Below are 20152 nucleotides of genomic sequence, written 5' to 3'. Positions count from 1 at the left end.
CATAGTCATGAAAGCCCTAGTTTTGACGTTAAAAAAAAAAAAAATACACAGACTGGAAGCTTTACAAGTTGTCCAGGAGTACATGAATCATTTCACTGCACCAAGCTTTTTCAGCAGTTTCTTGCCTTTGGAAAGCAGCCCCTTTTTCTTTTTCGAGGACATATCCCTGCCTCTCCCGGGACTACCAGAACCCATAGGTGACGTAGGTGACCCAGAATGGAGATGGACTGTGGGGGATGGTGCTCTCCGTGATGTACCTGTATTCTCAGGAGGAACCTATTAGGTACATTGTTATAATTTATTGAATGTTTGAAAGCTTAAAAGCTGTTATCATCAAGAAAGTTGGTAACATCACTTGTCCCATTACCCACTTAAACAAAAGGGCTGGCTCCTGTCTTCTTTGTGGCCAAAAATACCGTATGGTCTTACAGAAAATACATAAATTTTGAGAAGTATAGACAATGGAAAACACTCCAATAGAGCCCTGTTTTGGTTATACTTTTTTAAAGAAAGAGTGGGATACCCTTGTTTTGCCATAGTTCTGGCCACAAAAGCCACAAAACTGGTTTTGATTTTGCATTTCAGTACTCTGATAGTACCAAAATGAAGAGGGATACTTGTAGCTATGGATTTAAGAAAAATAAATGTGTTAATTATTACAGATTAGCAATCTATAGAAGCCAAACTGTTTTCAGAAGACATTACTTAAAATGCTACGTGATCACTTATTTTTTTAATGTCCTTTAAATGCCTTTTTTTTTAAATTGGCTAGCAAACTTTATGTACATATTTGAGAAGATGGCACACTGGCTTAAAAAAGAAAAAAAAGGAAAAAGAAAAAGCTAAAATGAACCTTAATCACAATCAAAGAAAGCTTAAAGACCCTGACTGCTTGATGTGTATGCTGCAGCTATGAGGTTGCTGAATGAAGGTGAATACTTGTACGATAGTTAGATGACAGCATTCCTAAATATTTTAAACAGCTATTTTGTTCAATCATCAAAAGCACTTGAATGAAAATGCTAAAACTACTTATACTCAGCCTATCCTAACTACAGTGCCCGGCTGACAAAATGTGATACTATCAATTAAGATGATATTTTCATAGTAGAATCCATGCCTTAGGGACCCCTGTTATCTTGTAGTTCAAGTTAAAACATTAGCAATTTACTGGCTTGTTGTGCAACAGTGAGTTAAGCAAAGGGGCTTCAAGCCTACTTTGATTTTAAATCAAGGTCTAATTCTAATGAAAAAAAACCAACTTGGTAAAGCACCCCAACGTACACCTGAAGATACCATATATTTTGTCTAATGCATTCATTCAGTGAGCTGCATGTTTCATATTGAGACTTTTATTGCATTGGTAAACCAAACAGTTGCTAATAGTTCAAATGTGCACTTTCTAGGAAAATGCGAGTAAATTGTACCCTATGAGGGAATTTTTTCAGAATTGTTGAATAGTTGGTCGTAGGCAAACTGGGGTATAATCGATTATGGAAAACACATTTTAAGGCAGACAATTTAAGTAGCTATGTTTGAGTGTAATGAGTTTCAAAACCAACTATACCCTTGTAAACTACTGCAGATATCAGCTTACGTTTCATTTGTATGTTCTGTAAGGGTTGGGGGTGTTGTGCTTTTCTCTTGATACAGGAGCTTGGAATTTTTACATCCCAGGTTGGCTAACAATGCAATATGCAGCTTTCGTTTGTAGGGTAGTTAGACATCAAACTCTCCTTTCTATGTAAACATAAACATTTAGCTCATGAAGAAATATGTTCCAAACGTTGACCTTCATAAAGTGAGGTCTAATTGACTTGTTTCTGAGGATTCCTTTTTAAAGGGTTTGTCTCCTAAAAAAGCCTAAATTGACTAGATATAGTAAAAGCGTACAGCCTGTTCTTCTGTGGCCAAGGATTTTGGAGACATATTTCTTTTTTTTTCCCCCACAGGTAAGTTTCAAGACTTGCATTAGATAGCCAGGTAGCTTTAACTGAAATCTCTATTGGTATCTTCAGTTGCTCACTTACGTGAAGGCTACATTGCCTTATTAAGGTGTGAAATGAACACTCTTCTTCTGTTTCCAAGCAGATGAGCAAAGAAATAAAAATATATATAAAATATATAATATAGAAAAGTATTGCAGTGATGAAACAAAACCAAAAATGAGATACTCTAAACATGATTAGTCTTTCATAAAAGAGAAGTCTCTGGGCAATTAACTAATGCCAGTTGGACTAGGAAGTCATAAGGATTAAAAGAGGAACACTGTCAATCAGCTGCATTTACAATTTGTATTTAAAGGAATGCTTGTACCAGTCTTCCGTCCACAAGAGCTTTTGCTTTCATCTAGACATTGCATGTAGTTAGAGTCGTTTGGAAGCATTAGGAAGTAACTACTTTCACCAGGGAAAAGCTGCTTAAACTCAAATTATAACTGAAGGTACTGTAATGACTGCAATCAAATGGTAAATTTAGTTTCTTCATTTACAAATGTAATGAGCTAGCGGAAGGCTAAGTCAAGTCATTTGTCTTTATGGTTTATATATTTGAAAGTTAATTTTAAATGGGCAAATGGATTTAAAATGTTAAAAGTAATGTCTAAATTATATATGAGACAGAATGGAATGAAAATAAAAAGTTAAGTTTTTCGTATTCGATTGCTTACCCTTTTTGCTTTTGTACGCATCGGTGTATCGTGAACATATCGCGAGGGTGCATCAGATAGATAGACTTCAACATCATCAGGCACTTCTTCAAGAAAGTTGGAAGGAACCAGCCCCTTTTGTCCGTTCAGTTCACCCTGCAACATGATGAAAATTTCCGTGAATGTTTTAACTAAAGCAAGCGTAGGTTCCCAAGAAGGTAAGGAAATACGTTTGACTATTTCAAAGCCGGTGAGGAAGAGGACATATCCATCTGAGGTCACTTGGGACCTTAAGAGCTTACACACTCTTGAAGATCACAGGAGCTCGTGTGCGTACTGGAGAACAAGTGAACCCCTGTGTTCTTTAGCTACGCGCAACAGAGAAGCGGGAACTGAATTCCCACACAGTTTCTAGACGTGATCCTTAGGACTGCAACGCCATGGATGTCTGTGGTGCTAGGCTGCACAACCTAAAGGCACTTCTGAGATGATCAAATTATTCCTTTGGGTCTCAGCTTCTAAAATGGATCTGAAAGAGGCAGCTGGGCCTGTTTTCTATGGCCAATACACCGTGGAAATGGAAAACGCAAGTTCAAGGTGCAGATTGGCAGCTACTGTCAACTTGAAGACAGTTCAGCTAGGCAAGCAATGCTGGAATAGTGTCACCCATGATTAAGCCCTGCCTCTTAAAGGAATGACAAAGTAGTATGATCAGTTAACTAGTGCTTAAAAGACTACTGAACTATTTTATTCATTTATTTTAATCAAATAACCCTTTATCGTAGGGACAGGCTGTATCTAGGTTTTTCTCCCATGTGAAATGCCTTACCCATTAGAAGTCATTCACATGTTCACATAGATACATGTATGATCAAAATACACACTTGCCAGCAAACTAAATGAGGCAAATCTTACGTACAAAGTGCCAGAGGCAGCGCTGAGCTGCATGAACAGTCCCTAAAGACGTGCTGGAGTGGCACGAGTGAACCTTCTTCAGTGCTGTATGATCTCCTCCAGCCGAGGGAGCTTCTCGGGTTCTGCTAGCATCCACGCAGCAGCGGGAGCTGTGAGGCCGGGTTTGCATCCCGGCGCTCTACCTGGGCTGGTTGTGACCTCAGTCTCCCAGGTACGAAGCGGGAGCAGTGATGCTAACCCCATTTTGACAGTGCTTCCAGGCATGCCGTTTAGGTTGACATTTTTGTTAAATTAGGATCGCAGCTATTCCCACAACACAACGAGCTGGAATTGTGACTGAAATCCCCCCAGGCTGTCATTTAATCATTCGTGCCCGTGAAGATTGCTCTAACAGTTTGAAGTGACCAAACAGAAGCCAGCTTACATAGTAAAATCCATCTTCATCAATTTCACCAAAGACAGTAATAATGTCCCCAGTGCAGAATGTCAGCTCAGCCTGCAGAAAAAGGAACATGTGACAGTGCGTGTTTTGTTAGGCAAAGGTTAACATTTTCTTTATTAATAGTAAATCCATTAATATTTCTCCCTCTCCTTTATGTGAAGACACTGTTGGTGAAACTGAATTGAACTTTGAGAGCAAAACCTTTTTTTGTTTTTTAATTTTTTTATTTCTTTTTTTAGCTTGCTAAATCTGGCACCTCTCCCCGTAGGTTCTAGACACCCCCAGGACTCCCCGCTACAAATGAGCTGAGTGCAACCGGGCCTTGGAGATGCTCGGAACTCACCTGCACGAAGCCTTGAACAACCTGAACAAACTTTGAAGCTTTGAACTACACGGCTTCAAAGGTCCCTTAAAGTCAATGCGTCTGTGAGGAGGGAAGAAGACGTAGGGGTGGGACATGGCTCAGGTCCGCGCTCTGCACTGAGCTGAGCGCTAGGGCTAACGGGTGCAGGAACAGCTGAGGCTGCTCTTCCTGAAACACAAAGTTCCTGAACTAAAGCTGTGGAGCTGTACTGGATTCTGGTCAATAAAGGCTTCGTAACAGGCATCGCCGGTCTGATCTGCAAACAGGGTACTGGGCTCTTTTTAATTGCCTGTGGCTTAAATGTAATCTAATTAGTTTTTTAAACTTATTTTCATTTTCCTGTGGCCATGGGAAAGAGAGAGAACAAATAAAATGTTTGCAATATATCAGTACGATTTATTTGATTTGTCGCCCAAACTACCTTGAAACACCATAATTTAGAACCAGATTTGGTTCAGTGAGAAATATAAGACAACTCTGGCTGCGTTTTAAAGCATCAAGTGCCACATATTTCAAAATCCACTTTCTTCTTTAAAAAAATTCCAAATTGTTCTACAATTCACCAATTTAAAAAAAAAAAAAAACATTTTAAATGATAACTGCAGAAGCTCCTAGGTATGCAGAATTTTTTTAGAGCTTTGAGTGTACCCTGACATTCTTACCACATTGCATATATAAATGAAAACTGCATCAAATCTCGGTCGAGGGACTTGACTGTCCATGTCACTTCAAAGACAATGTAAAAAGTGATTCTATTGTTGCTAATAACGACTATGGAGAGATGGGAGACTGCATGTAGGTAAATGGAAGATGAACCCATAAGGAAAATCTAGCTAATGGTGAGCTGTTTATTTTAAATGAAGATCTAGCTAATGCTCAGTTGTTAAGATATCCTTACTTTGTTATAAAGAAAAGATTACAGACAAGACATACATTCACGAAAGCTCAGATGCACCAATTGAGAGAAAAATACAGTATAATATGAATGCTGTTCCTCTGTGCTATATTGTTCTGGTTTGGGCTGCAAAGGAGGGTTGATTTTTGGAGGAATTGTAGGTGACAGATTTGAAAGCATGCGTCACTATCGGCTTGTTGCCCTGAGCTAGGGCGCTTCTCAAAAATAATCATGTTCTTATGTGGAAACATATAAAGGAAATCTGAAAACAATAATTGGAAAATAATCATTCCCTGCTATTTATAACTCCATGCTTTTTTCCTTACAGACTTTTGTTATATACATATGTATACACAAATATTGCACAACATACATCCATAGCTGACTATATAATGTATTAAGCCATATTAAATAAATCCTACAAAGGATATTCTTTGATTTTCTTTGAACAAGAAGCATAAATCTACTTGTACAGGAGTCATAAGCTTGTCATATACATCTGCCCAAAAACACTTGACCAATGTTTGTAATTCTGGACTTTTTTTTTTTTTTGCACAGCCACTGTACACGTATAATAGTGCTTATCCATACCAATGATTTATGGCTCCATAAATGGTAAACGCAGTAAAGAGTTATGTCAGTACCTCTACATCAACGTTAGGAGAGCTTTCTCTTGGATCATAATCGTACAGCGCCACCATCCTTCTTGTAGACACTGAATGTTGTCTGCCACTCCGTCTGTTTCTTTCTGTTCCAATCACAAGGAGAGGAAGGGAAGGAAAGCTATCAAAGTTATTTTGAAAAGAAAAACAAGCTGCAACTTTTCCCCACATCATTTTCACAACACTGCAGTAACAATGTTGATATTTCTCTAGCATAGTGATAAAAGGTCACAGATTACCAAACCTATGAACACAGATAAAGGTTTCAAAACAGCATGTACGTTTCATAAATAATTTTTTAACAGTTGGCTTGCCCTTTTTATTCCAAGCCACTGAATCCTCTGAACAGTATTTATCTGCAAGACTACTGTTCAAAATTTTCAGCCATGCTTGGTTGTAAGAATCAGAGGTTACGAGGGTGTACAAAGCCAAACAGTCAAAGTTCATGTTTGTTGCATTTTATTCAAACTTCCACATTTACTGTCTGTTCCCTTCCCCGCTCCTAATCACAAGGAATTTTGTGCCTGGGATTATTCTTCAACTTTCTGCTGGGAGACTGGAAGGAGAAACGGACAGTCTCAGCTGTCCCAAGACAAAAGAGGCTACCCATTATGCAAATGGTTTGCAATAGTTTCAAGACTCTGACCGGAAAAAACCCACATTCTCAAGTACTGTTTAATTTTACAAGTTTCCTTTGTGGGGAACAGAAGGAAAGGAGTAAAATTTGTAGTTTCCAGGAACCACATGAAATGTTTATCGATTGACATTAAATATTTACAGAGAAGTCCAAAATGGGCTTCATTTTAAATTTGAATGATACTAGCATGATTCTTGCGGATGATTGCTGTAGCAAGAGTAACATGCTTGTTAGTGCTACTTACAGACAGGCATTGAGGGCAGGTCTGATGAGCGTTATGCAGTGTGGCAAAGGAAACCTGGGGTTAGGAGGCACCCTATGATTGTTCTGGCAGGAGGGTGAACATTAAAGGTTTGGCTGATGTAGGAGCAAGTACTGAGTGTAGCATGCACTCACAGCTGTCACATCACCCACCAGCTGACACTGAAGCATTCAGTCAGAGGAGATCACTTACTTTTGCGGTGGGTGGTTTGGAGCTATTTTCCCAGCTACCAATGCAAGGGATTTACACAGAACACAAGGAGAGATCCAAAATGAAGGCACGGACTGTAACAGACGCGGGACCCGATCCCCCTGATTCCCCAAAGCCTGGATCAACCGACACCTAAATGATTGTCTCGGAGTCGCACTTTCCACTTTGAAGTACTTCTCTGGGGCAAGACATTGCCCACTGTTCAGGGTCAAGGGCCCCTCTACGACCAAGAAAAGAATCCAAAAAGGACCCTATATGTAATTGCTACGTGACAATATTTTCCAACTTCTGGTTTCCAAAAGTTCAAAGGCATAAAAAAATTAAATCTAGACAGCTCAAATCATTTCAGCTAATTAACAGCTTGAATCAAATTATTGGTTCTTAGCACAGACCTCTTTTAGACTTTCTGGATCTGCGGTGTACAGAGCGTGTGCTCTCTTTGAAACGGTCACAGTTGACTTCAGGAAAGGAATGCATACAAATAAAAGAAGAAAAGATATGAAGCTGTTCAAAGTTCTGTTTTTAAGGATTTAATGTGGGCAAAGGATTAAGAAAAATATAGTCATATGAACACAGCATGTAAAGTGTCTGATATGACTTTAAAAATATGAGTAACCATACATGACAGACTGGCAATTAGAGCCTGCTTCTGCTAAAAATCCACGTGGGCAGCCTCTGTGACAGCGAGGGTCTCAGCACGTGGATCTCTGCTATTCAGAATTTGTATTTTGTTTAAAATGAAGCCAAACTAACTATTCTTTCCAAATCCGTTAGTAAGAGCATTTGTTGTTTTTTGTTTTGTAAATGGCTAACAATTTAAATCCATATTAAGGAGAAAATACGTGATGCTTTTAAAGTGCTAAAATATTTAAAGGTGAACTGCTGGGGGTAGGTTGCTAACAGCTTGCTCAGAAACATCCCAGAATAAAAACAATCGCTTAAAAATGTAAGGCAGGGCAACTTTTCTGTCACAAATTGCCTCTCCTTCTTTCCAAGATAAAGACACTCTGATTTCTCAGCTATTTCAGGAGACACTGCCAGTTGAGCACAACAAGAAAATCAATTATATTCGCAGAATATGACTGTTAGACAGCCGAAGTATTCAAATTACGGGGAGCTGTGTAGATTAGTGGTTTCGTTTTCACAAGTGTTCCGTATCAACAACTTGCTGACTTTGATAAGAACTGAGAGCACTGAGCAGGACTTAAAGCAGTAAGTTTCAACCGTAGCTGTTCAGGAAGATATTTTCTGTACTCACATGTGACCTCATTGCTAGAAGTAGAAATATATTTAGACACTTCTTAATCCCATCAGGCCCCTAGTTGTGTTTACAGATGTACCCAAAGCAGGTCAGGTATCTCATGCTAATAGACTTCAAATGATGCAGACCCATGCTGAAACGACTACTTGTGCAGAATAATGCTGTAGGCAGCCAGCCTATTCAGGCACATCTGTAGGTCCCACTGTGTGCCTATCCCAAGGTTTTGTCCTGTAAATGTACATGTAGGTGTATGTATGTGCTACACCTAGAGGAGCAGAGGGGCAGTGGGGTTTACAAGTGCGTGTGGGTGGGAGGATTTGTTCTATTTATGTGGCACAAGTAAATAAATACACAGATTTGAATTAAGAACTCAATTAAGCATTTAAGAACTTAAATCGTCCTTCCCTTTCATGGACAATGGAAAATTTTAAAATATCTCAATATCTTAAAAAAACAACAAAAAATAATTTGTCTCACATTTACTAATACGATTTTGGAAACGGTAAGGTTTTATTCAATCTAAGAAAACAATTGTGGAAGATTTCTTTGTTTTTTTAGCAACCACTTTTACAGTTCACTTTTAAACAGGACTGAACAAATTCCAGCCCTTTTTACTCTCTGAATCACGTTGAAAATTTTAAAACATATTGAGATAGTTGTATGAAATTTATTTTTGGAAAGAAATCTAAGTTAAGATACTTGCATTGCGTATCTGTGTACAACATTGAACCAATCATGTAACACAAGTGGTTCGTAACACAGAATTGTTTGGCCAAACTCTGCTTTTTAAAGGGTTTGTTACTGCAATATCCATAAAATCTGATGATATGTAGTGCTATCCCAAATGAGATTACACATAACCCTTTGCCACCATCCCTTTAAATTATTGGTAAAGTAGGAAAATGTAGAAGAGTAAAAATAACAACAAATAAGTGATTCTTTTTATGCTTTGCAGCAGTGAGCGTATCACAAAGCACCTCAGCACAGCACACTCCAAAGCACAGGGATCATGTTCTGTGTCTAGAAATCTTTCAGGTGACAAAAATCTTTTTTTTTTAAATAAGAGAAGAAAGTAATGAGTGCAGTGGTGAAGATACAACTCCTCATTTGCAGCAAAAGATGTGACCAAGATTAAATATTAGTTGAGTAAAGTCATCCAGATACTGACACAGAATGTATCCCATGGTGTAGTAAATTGCTGTCAAATTTAGATGCATCTGCATACAGTAAAAACAAAAGGCAAAGCGGATCCAGCCAAGTTAATAGCACCCAAAAGTTAGAAGTGAAGCGTATATATTTTCCCTTACCAATTTTCTCAACTGGTGTGTTCAAAGGAAGAAAGCCTTGTTTTAGAAGCTGATCCATCATCTCTTCATCGTCTGCTTGGATCTCAGAGACCATATTACATGGGATAAGGCCAATTCTTGTACAGGTTTCTCCACGATAGAATCCATCAGCATCTTTGTCCCCATAAACCTGTTATTCAAACGAGCGATCATGTTGGTCAATAAAGGTTTTAGCATTAGGAATTTTAATGCAGGCTAAACGGTTACTAAAGCATAGACAGATGACTACAGTTCAGATGTGGAATTATATTAATTTCTGACTGACTTATGTTACAAAACTGGAATTGTTATGTTAATTTGAATTATGCCTTCAGATACATAAGCAAATTTGGACTTCTTTTGTTAGCAGTGAAATGCACAAAAAGTGAGAGACATCATTAAAAGTCATCAGCTTCTCCCTGTGCTGAGCCAAAAGTATACGTAATGGTTTACGCTGATGTTTATGGAATTATTCACATGGCACCAAAAATGGTGCCGTGTGAACTATATTCCAAATGAAGCAGTTGCAAAACTGTGCCAAAGTGTTGTTATTTTGAACAACTTCTATATGATAAAAAATGCCTGTCTAATACTTAATATACTTGATATATGTACTTACTTAAGCTCTGCTATTGTCTTTCCAGAAAACATGATTTAATGTCTAAAAATAGCATGAATTTTCATCAATGAGAACAGGTAAATCCAAAATTTCTCTTAAGTTCTAAAAATGCAGTCAATTCATAAAGGCTACGAATGATACAAAGGCCTAGATCAAGGACTGTACTAAACAAAAATGATGATCTTAATGCCAAACTGATGACTGAGTTTAGATTGTTCCTTGTTTACGCTCAGTTGTTTCCCTTCTTTTCTTTAAAAACAAACAAAAACCCCCAAACCAATCCCTTTGGTTCAAATCTGAATTGATTAAAAATGACTGTTGAATTGCCTCAACTTTCTAGAGCAGGAACGTTTTTCAGTTGTAATCACTATAGATCCGTGACTTACCTGGCACCACTACTACTTCACACAGTGCAGCATATGTGACCGTAACACATGTACGGGCAGACTTCATACAGCTCGTGGTGGAACTGACCCTCCACCATCCCACTGCTCAGGTAGTGTACAAAAAGTATTGTGAAAATGCAAACTAATCCATCTTCACAACAATTGGATAAGAAACTCAAAGCAGCAGATCACATAGTAATCACCATGGTCCCAAATATAAAATAAACATCACTGAGAGTAAATATCTGATGTGGGATCTCTCTGTAGACTTTTCAGTGCCAAACATGTACATATTTGTGAAGAAATAATTAAAATACCTGAATGAAATGAACATTCTTGCAAAGAAAAATAAGCTCTTAAACAAGTTCCCTATTTTTGGCATAAATCTTATATCATGTAAGGAGGTAAGCAAAATATCTAACGAAGTATTTAACATTAAAATGATTGTGATTTAGGATACGGACATTTGTGTTAAGATCCAATCCAACACAGTGGAAGGCAGTCAGTATTTTAATAGCTTAAGTGACAATTTTATTTTTTGAAATGGGGAGTGTAACAAATGAGCCTATATTTTTTCAGGTCCTGTTTCAGACCACACTTAAATCTCAATTACCTTTGGACTACCAGCAGCCGTTCCTTCTGCCTCTCTCATTTCTGCCCATTTTGCACCAGATCGATTAGACACAAGGCTGCAGGAGGAGATGCTTACATTTGCTGATTCAACAGAAAAATCTGCTAGCTTTTTAATATCAGATCAGCAAACTGAACAAATTTGCCTTGCAGCTGCACAATCATAAGACGAGGCAAGCTGGGATAGAGGGCTGGCTAAAAACATTGACAGAGCCTAATGCTGTCCCTGTCACCTGAAACAGGGCCAGCTTGTCTTCTGCACCCTGTTTAAAGGCATCTTCTGTATTTTACACCAAACAGTCAGAAAAGGGAGTGGTTTTCCCAGTTTCAGAAGAGGATGACTCTGGAAGAGAAATATCTAACTTCTGGACTTTATTTAATCTTAAGCTTTTACTAGCTAGGAGTGTTCACCATTTAAAAAAACGCAGCAGCTCTGGTACGTATGAAGGTACAACACTAAGCACTTTTGTGCTACCTTTGCAGGAAAGACATCCTCTCTGAAGCAGTTTTTCCTGCAGGGTTTGTGACAATGGACGTAGGAGGCTTCAGAGTCACAATTTTGGTCTTAGCACCTAAATCTTTAATTGAGTCTGGCCCTGACTATCTGTAGCAACTTTGAGATTTTTGCCCATTACCTAATTATTTTTAAGCCATTAGCACTAGATATTAGGTTCCAGATCCAGTGAGATTTACAGCCTGAACGTCTGGAGGAAAAAAAACCTTGGACTCTAGTCACACAAGTTGCTTTCTCCATGGGGAACAAAGGAGACCCTGTTTGTAAAACTGGGTCCTTCGTTTCCTTTGGTTTTAGATCCCACCTTAATGATCTGTCCTTCTTTAAATGGCAGCTCTTCTTCTGCAGCATCAGGATTTGGGGACATTGTCAGCGGATCGTAGTCAAAGAGCGCAACAAATATTCGAGTAGAAATATCTTCTGTGCCAGGATCTGTTTCTGATTCTTCATAAATATCTGGAGAAAGATGGTCATGACCACCATAGCCATCTATGAAAGTAAATTCAGAAAAGAACAATTCAGTAATATGTTGGCCTCATCTTTCAACTATTCCAGTTAATATTTGACAAATGTTTGGCATTTCAGTGAAAAAACCCCAGTAACTTAATGCATGTCCTATTAAGCTTGGTGGTTCTTTTTTAATTAGCAAGTTGTTATTTTTTTTAAAAAGCATATACAATCTGCATGCACTGACCGTGGTGTTGATCTCCTACACCACACTGACATTTACACATGTGAATACAGCTCAGGTAAGAAAGCAATTTTTGTTAAGTTTACTGCAGTTTGCCATAAATTAATGAAGTATGTTAAGAGTGACATAATGATGAGTCTGATAGGCTTTATCATTACTGCAAAAATAACCATGCTTTGGATCCACCTGTTTTCCAGCACAGCTGCTTCTGCTCTTCATGGACACAAGAAAGCACATCCCAGCTGTGTTGACATACCATGTTTTAGGTACCAGGTTTAAAACATGGTTATAACCTCTTCTCTCCAGACAGGCAAGAAGAAATATATTTCAGTAGTGTTAGTTATGCCAGGGTTGGAACTACACTGCCTGATTTTGTTTAAACACAGTCAATAGTTAACATAGCCAGCAGTGCCCCAAACCAATCCAAACACTTACAAGATGTGTTAAAATCCAGGAGAAATGGTTAGCTATGACTGCATTTAACCATAATCTCATTAGGAAAGATCATCCACGAATATCACAGCACTTGACACTGCACTGAACTCTGTCCACTGCAGGGTACCAAATCAATTGGGACATTAAAAATTGACTTTTTGCCTCATTTATCTTTCAGACCTTTCAAATGACCCGGAGAATGCGTTTAGCCCATGATTCAACAACATACTTAAGGATGGACTTCAGTAAAACTGAATTAGAAAATTAGGTCAAAATGGCTAACAATGAGTGTTTTGATTGACGGGTTTCAAAGGCTTTTAATTTTGTTTTGAAAGAGCATGTGGCAGCACTTTCCCAAAAAATAGGCTCTTTCAAGACATACAAAGTTGAAGTCCCAAAAAATAAAGCCCTCAAAATCACAAGCCACTTCTGAAAAACTTGGCTTATTGTGCAAGTCCTGCTAACTTCAGTGGGAGTCACGTACTTCGGTTTTTTGCTGAATCAAAACTTATCATCCAGTTTACAAGATCCTTCACAATGAATAAATTGAGAAAGCGATGTTATGAATTATGATGAAAATGTAGTTCAACTATATAAAATTTTTTTGAAGCAATTTTCATATTAATACAATTTTTACTGTAATCACCTCTTACAAATTAAAGACTTCCATTTTTGGTAATAGTTTGAACATTCAATATGGAACATTTTAGATAAAATTCCTCTTTTTGCCTCTACATCAGATGCATTTTATTCAACATTTGATATTTTTAAACTACCAGAAAAAATTTTCAGAGGGTCACAGCTTTACGGGAACAGCTACTAACTCTTGGGTCCAGAGCGCAAGAAAGAATGTGAATAGGGAAAAAATGCAGAACAGCAAAAGGGCAGGGAAAAATTCCAGCCAAGAAGCTTTAGGCAGGCACAAAGCACAGAAAGGAAGTGTGGGAGAAGGGCACACGTGGGACAGAAAGCAATGGGACACAAAGGATGGGATTCTTCTCTGTTCTGTTCTCCCACAGTCAGGTTGCAGTCATTCTGTGGTTCATACTCAGGCCCACCAGGCAATGTAAAACAGGTGGGTATAAGCAGTGCTTTGGTTTGGTTTTTAAATTAAAAATATCGATTTTTGCATACAACTCCAACTGCAGTTAACGGGGGTTAGGTGCAAACATGAATTATAGCCAAACGTATCTCTGCTAAAAGCATTGGCCTGTACCAATCTGACTCAGAATAGTCATGTTTGCTTCAGTGAACCAGAAAGCAAATAATCTCTTGATTAGCTCATTAGCCACTTATCTTATTCTTTCAAGAGGTATATACATATATCATACATATACACACACATATAATTGTGTGTGTAAAATCTTAGTCTTTGGATGCAGCCAACCAGATTCCCAACTGATGCACAGTTGCAACCACAGTTGCATCGAATTCACTAGGTATACACTGATATACACAAGCTGATGATCTGGTTGTAAGTCAGATACGTTTGCTTTGAAAGTCAACATTAAATTATGATTTACCTAAACTTGCAGGGCCCCTTTTGTTTAATTTCAGATATCAACAAAACTCTAATGTGTTTCTTAGCTCTATATATGGCCTGGGCTGCTTTTATGGGTGAAGTGTTAGATGCTTCAGTTTACTGTGTTATGAACTATGAAAACTGAGTTGTTGATCATGTAATGATTTCTATGTTGATGAAGCAACAAATACTATCAGTAGTGGGTATAATTGCCTTACTCATGTAAAACAAGTTTGTCATTATGATGTAATTATTCCTAAGAATAAGAAAAATTTTTGTCTTCACCAAGTGACACAGCCAAAGCCCTGTGTGGTCATTGAAAAGACTCTGAATCTTCGTTTAGCCCAAGCTGTAATCAGAATACCATTTGGTAACTGCTTCCTATTAGAGGACGTTGGGTTGTGATATACCGGCTACTGTTTGTCCCTGTCCAGTCTATATGAATCAAGTGGAAATGTGGTCATTTTGATGAATGGTTGTTCAGGTGTATACAGTAAATACTGACTGGCATTAGTAGCAGCATAGCTTCACAGAGGTTCATGCAATGCAGTGTGCTTGGACTCAGTCAAGTATGGAAAGGTGGCTGCACAGCAGTTTCAGGACAGAGGACTAAGGGCTGTTTGTCCCTTACAGCTGAGCTGGAGAAACTTACCTGAGAGCAGACAGGACTTAAGAGCTAGTTCCCCTCGCATTCTGCATTGCATGCAATGTTGTCATACAGAAACCGCACTTGTTAACACGCAGCTCTAAAATGTGTCTGTCATAAAGGATGAATAATGTTCGGCATACCGTATCTATATTCAGAGGCCATGGTACGCTGCTGAGGCCATTTCTTGTGTCCACCAATGCTGCGATAATAAGCTTCTTCTTTTACAGGTGAAATATTTCCCTCACTACCTGACCGAGACCGACCGCCTTCACTGTTACTGTCCATTGTAATTTCTATGGAGAAAAAGGGAACGATCTATTAAAACATATTGTATAGTTGCCTTTGCGGAGGCTCCTGCGGGCAGGCTTTGCCTATCTTTTTTTCTGACTTGCATATAGTAGGAAGGCTAAACACTGCATAAGCTTTGCCAGATATCTCAGCCTCTAGAAATCCTTCTTCAGCAAGAGAATCACAGAAATGTGTAGCTCCTTTTTTTAAAGCATCTGAATTTTGTGCTTTTTAAAATTAATACAGTGTAAATATCGTTCGTTAGATCTTTGGATAGGAATCATCTTCTATTATGAGGTTTAAACGATCCTACCTGCCAGATCTGCAAGGTCAAGAGCACTGTAAACTGTGTTTCACCTTCTAAAGTATCAACCTAAAAACAAAAATTAATTCATTTACTTAAATCCTACCTGCAAGAAGATACTAATCTAAAGTATTTGTATCTTAATGGAGAAAATACCTCTAAGAATTTAAATTCTGGAACATTTTGGAGAAAGGTTTTATCATTGGAATCCTAAGAACATTACAATTTTGAATGTCCTTCCCACTAATTTAACCTCCCAGAGCTGCCTTAAGAACTTTCCATCACTAAAGTGACACTTTAGCTGAATAACGCAGTGAAAACTCCAGGCATACGTGTGATTGCTGCCAAGAAATTTGGAATCCACATTTTTGAGCTATATGCTGAGGCCAACAACAGTTTCATGCATTTAAGCAGTCTAAACTTTGGCTCAATCATTTTTACTTTCTTCTTTCCTTTTATTTTACTCTGCTTTTCACTTTGTGGAACTACATATTGTAATGACACAGCTATAATAACTTCCTTCTTCAAAAACCATACTTGCAGCCCTTATTCATGGGAAACTTCCTCTGTCGGTGGGAGTTCTGAACAGTGGGTTCAAGTTTATACAATGCTCTACTATATGCTTTTGGATGCCCTACGTTTACCACATTTTATTTATCTGAACTCTTGATGCATTTCATATCTTCTAGGTTTTTTTGCAGCAGGCTTACAGGAAGAAACTTTCGTGCAGAGTTTTATCAAGTGTTTATATTTGCTTCACTCACCCTCAAAGTGATTTATTACAGTATGATGCTGAAAGCGAGAAATATTACATACATATCTTTCAGCAATTTTAATCACTAGTCTTTTAGTCAGAAATTAGGACTCTTGAACTCTAAACCACATAAGGCCTTTTAACAGCTTCACAGCAAATCATTTTTTTTGTTAGATACTGTACATAATGCTCAGTAGTTTGCTTGTTACCAGCATTAGACAATACTGTAATTTATTCCTAATGGAACTTCCCCAAAGAGCATGTGTGGATTGTACATAATACAAAATACACTAATTCATTCTTTAAGTTACACTGAAAGAAATAAAATCTGAGATTTTATTTTCTATTTAATTATCTGTTTGAGCACAGATTGACTATCAGAAATTAATTTCTTTATCTGATTCCTAAGATGTTGCTATTGAACTACTAAACAGAGAAGTCATTACTTAGCGGTTTCCATGTTCTAACTTTGTTGACAGAAAGTGAGCTCTGATAAATTTAATCACTTCCCTTATTTTTTAATGAAAATTAAAAGGAAACCCAAAGGATTAATTCAAACAAACCTGTCTACTCTCTCGCTATTAATAAAAAAATATTTTAGCAGATAATAAAAAAGAAAGAACTTAGATGATACAAAACTTGCTTTAAGTAGTCCAAACAAAAATCAGAAATCTTTACTCCTGAGAAAAAAAGGCTGCTTTCAGAGGAAAAGAAAAAGGACATGAAAATCTAACAGTCTTCACACCATCATCCAAAAGCTATTTGGTTCAGATAACAATGATCTGTCAGTAGAAGCACAAGAGCCTCCCTGGAGCTGATTCTCCCCCATACCATTTTCATACCAGTATAATTCCATTGACATCTGTGAAGATTATCCTGGTTTACACCAGGATGTGGGACGAGAATCAGCCTCTGATCAGTCATGCTATATTGAAGACACTAAGAAAGTTTCATGCATTACGGCTGTGTGTGTTTTCTGACCTATGGTTTCAATAATAATAATTACTATCTACTAGATATCAAAATAATTGTGCCCACTAGAGGGATTTTGCTTTTAATTTACAGTACAGGCATATTAGGAAAAATATTTAATATTTAAAAATAAAAGTGTTCCTTAATGACTAGTCTCTTTCCTTCTGATAATCCCCATTTGTGATGTCTCTTATTCACATAAATGTCAGGTAATAATTGCCTGACACTGCTTCCTTCTCCTCCTGACGATGCCTACAATATTCACAAATTAAAGTCCAGGTTAGGGACAGGAACCGGACTGACTTTACATCTTCATGGAGTTTAGTTCTGCTAATAGCTCACAGAACTCTTTCTGCATTTGTTTTGCATGTGTTTCCTGATTTTCAGTGTGAATGTTTCTTATTTGTCAGTATGGAGTGCAAGTTTTAACAGATATGTATTTGTCCATAGTGTCTTGATTCCATTATCTTTTCTGCACTACTTTTTGGATTTTCTGGTATACACCAGCATATAGTTTAAGTAAGTCGTAAGTAAACCAGAATAGGGATGAGTCTGTAAGAAATATCAAATCTAGTAAATATATGCAAGTTCTACTAACTTGTTACATTTAACATCTTCCATTTTTCCTGCTAAATTCCAAAAAGTAGCCAAGAAAATGGAAAGTGAATGCAAAATGATGATTGATGAATGGAAAGATGGATGGCTGAATGGATGGCTGAATGGGTACATTTATTTTACTCATCATACAGTAGCCTGCCTGCAAATGTCGTCTTAGGTAAGATCTAACAGCATCTAAGCTTAACCAAGCTTAGAAAAGCTCCAATACCCACTAAATTCAATGAAAAGACTCCCAGTGATGTCAATGACTACTGATTCAGCCCCCTGTGAGACCCCAGTACACTTATATTTAGATGGAAATGGTTTTAGGTCCATTTCATCCCATTTAAACTAAGAGTAACCATGGTTCAAGACAAGTGTCTGTTGTTTCTTTTTTAAGGACCACCTTCCCAACTCTGAGGCTGCAAAGAACAGAAATGCACCAATCTGTCCAACTAACCAATGGAAGGGACCAACATTGGTCGAGACCTTTGTGGCACTGCACTGCCATGAGAGGACCTTCGCCCTGCATGCTCCGCCCTTTCAGGCCGTCCTGCAGATGATGGATTACCTAAAAGCTAAAAAACAACAACAGAAAAAACAAGTTTGTGAGTTACATGCATGGTAACATTATGGTTATATGGTTGGACATTAATCAGGGCAATCACATTTGGAAGCATAAGCTCTAAAGGCAACTAAACTTAGTTTTTAACTGAAAGGTTAGCTGAAAAGTAAATACTGTTGCCTGGCAAACCTGCAAAAGAAAAAATGGTTCCCTGATTTATGGCAGAGTTTTGTAACCAGCAGTCACACATCAGAACAAAAAGAAAAGAAAAGAATAATATTCTTTTGCCTTTGTTGTTGCTGCTAAGATGATGTTATAATCTGCTGAAGAGTAGTACAACCAGTCATGAGAGCTGTGGAGATTGGACTGCGCTGAAAAGGCAAGCCTTTTTTTGTATTCAGCTATACAGCTTTGTCCAGTTTGCAGCATGTGAACAAGTGTATGTCCTTCTGTCTTTGAGCACACTGCTTTTGTATAATGGCCTTCGGTTGTTAAAGCCTTTTAAAGGTCATTGCAACATGTAGAAGGGAATGTAGACACACTTTCTCACATCACAGCTGTCTCTTTCTGTTCACTACCCTTGCAGAAAATGTTGCTATTTTAATAACTAAATGGTACTATTTTAATGCTCTCCAGAGTTTATCACGCAGTCATTGAGAGTAATACAGCTTGGGCACCAATTTTAATGGGAGAAAATTTTAAGGATCATTTCAGCATAAACTGCTAGGCTAGAAGAGCTGGCAGCTGATTTCTACTCTTACATGAAACACATTGGATTTGAGGCTTCCACTCTGGACTGTTGCAGACTGAGAGGGTAAAGAACTTGCTTTGGTCTTTAGGGAGCAGGAAAGCCTACGGATGCATCTATCAAAGCGTGGAGACTCTGCTAGAGATTAATGGACAGAAATGCAAATAGGCAAGATCACGCAGAGGCATCCTTGAAAGATATGGAATGGCCCTGGCCTCTCCCTTTGGAAGAAGCTGTTTGCCTGCATTCTCATGCGGAGATGCAGTCTGCAACTTCAAAGGCAAGAAGAGATGGTCTAAAAAGGAAGGCAAAGTAGTGACAGTGCAGAGATAAGGTAGAAAATGGAAATATGATGCAACCTGTGACTCCATAAATCTGGGTCACTGTCACACTGGGGGAGAATCTTGATTCTTGTCCAGAGATGTTTCATGGTAAAGAGCATATCCTGAAAATTCTGGGAATGAGGTGAGTAAAAACAACATGATGAAATGAATTCCTTGACATTAAAAAAAAAAAATAATAAAAAATTACTGATTAAATATTTTTCCAGTTAAAATGCAGCTTTTTTTAAAAGCAACATTTAGATGGGCAAAATAAAGAAAAACAATCTTTTGGAAAAATTATAGTTCAGCTAACCCTTAATTAAAATTTAGATTCAGTTGTCCTTTAATAAAAGCAACCATTACTGTAATTTGTTCTATGGGAAAATCATTGTAAAGCAAATTAAACTGATTTCAGCATGACACAAAAGAGGACTGTAAAGGAAAATGTAGACTAATAAACAAAAATGAATGGGGAGGGGAAAAAAAAAGGGAAAAATGTAGCAGATAGGTCCAAAGGATGGACTCTAAAAATTAA

General features: G+C 37.8%; 1 protein-coding gene across 1 annotated transcript in view; it reads right to left on the bottom strand.

Annotated features, from left to right (window-relative positions):
* Positions 1 to 87: 87 nt before the first annotated feature.
* Positions 88 to 20152, bottom strand: part of RIMBP2 (RIMS binding protein 2) — a 57828-nt gene continuing 37763 nt past the window's right edge. Inside the window, 8 exon segments of the mRNA XM_050906652.1 lie at positions 88 to 276; positions 2669 to 2803; positions 3987 to 4058; positions 5908 to 6011; positions 9603 to 9771; positions 12074 to 12258; positions 15207 to 15359; positions 18442 to 18559. Of these exon segments, the coding sequence (XP_050762609.1) occupies positions 88 to 276; positions 2669 to 2803; positions 3987 to 4058; positions 5908 to 6011; positions 9603 to 9771; positions 12074 to 12258; positions 15207 to 15359; positions 18442 to 18559 (1125 nt within the window).

The sequence above is a fragment of the Gymnogyps californianus genome, chromosome 16, assembly GCF_018139145.2.
Source record: "Gymnogyps californianus isolate 813 chromosome 16, ASM1813914v2, whole genome shotgun sequence".
Classification (NCBI taxonomy): Eukaryota; Metazoa; Chordata; class Aves; order Accipitriformes; family Cathartidae; genus Gymnogyps; species Gymnogyps californianus.
This window is presented reverse-complemented; position numbering and strand designations above follow the sequence as displayed.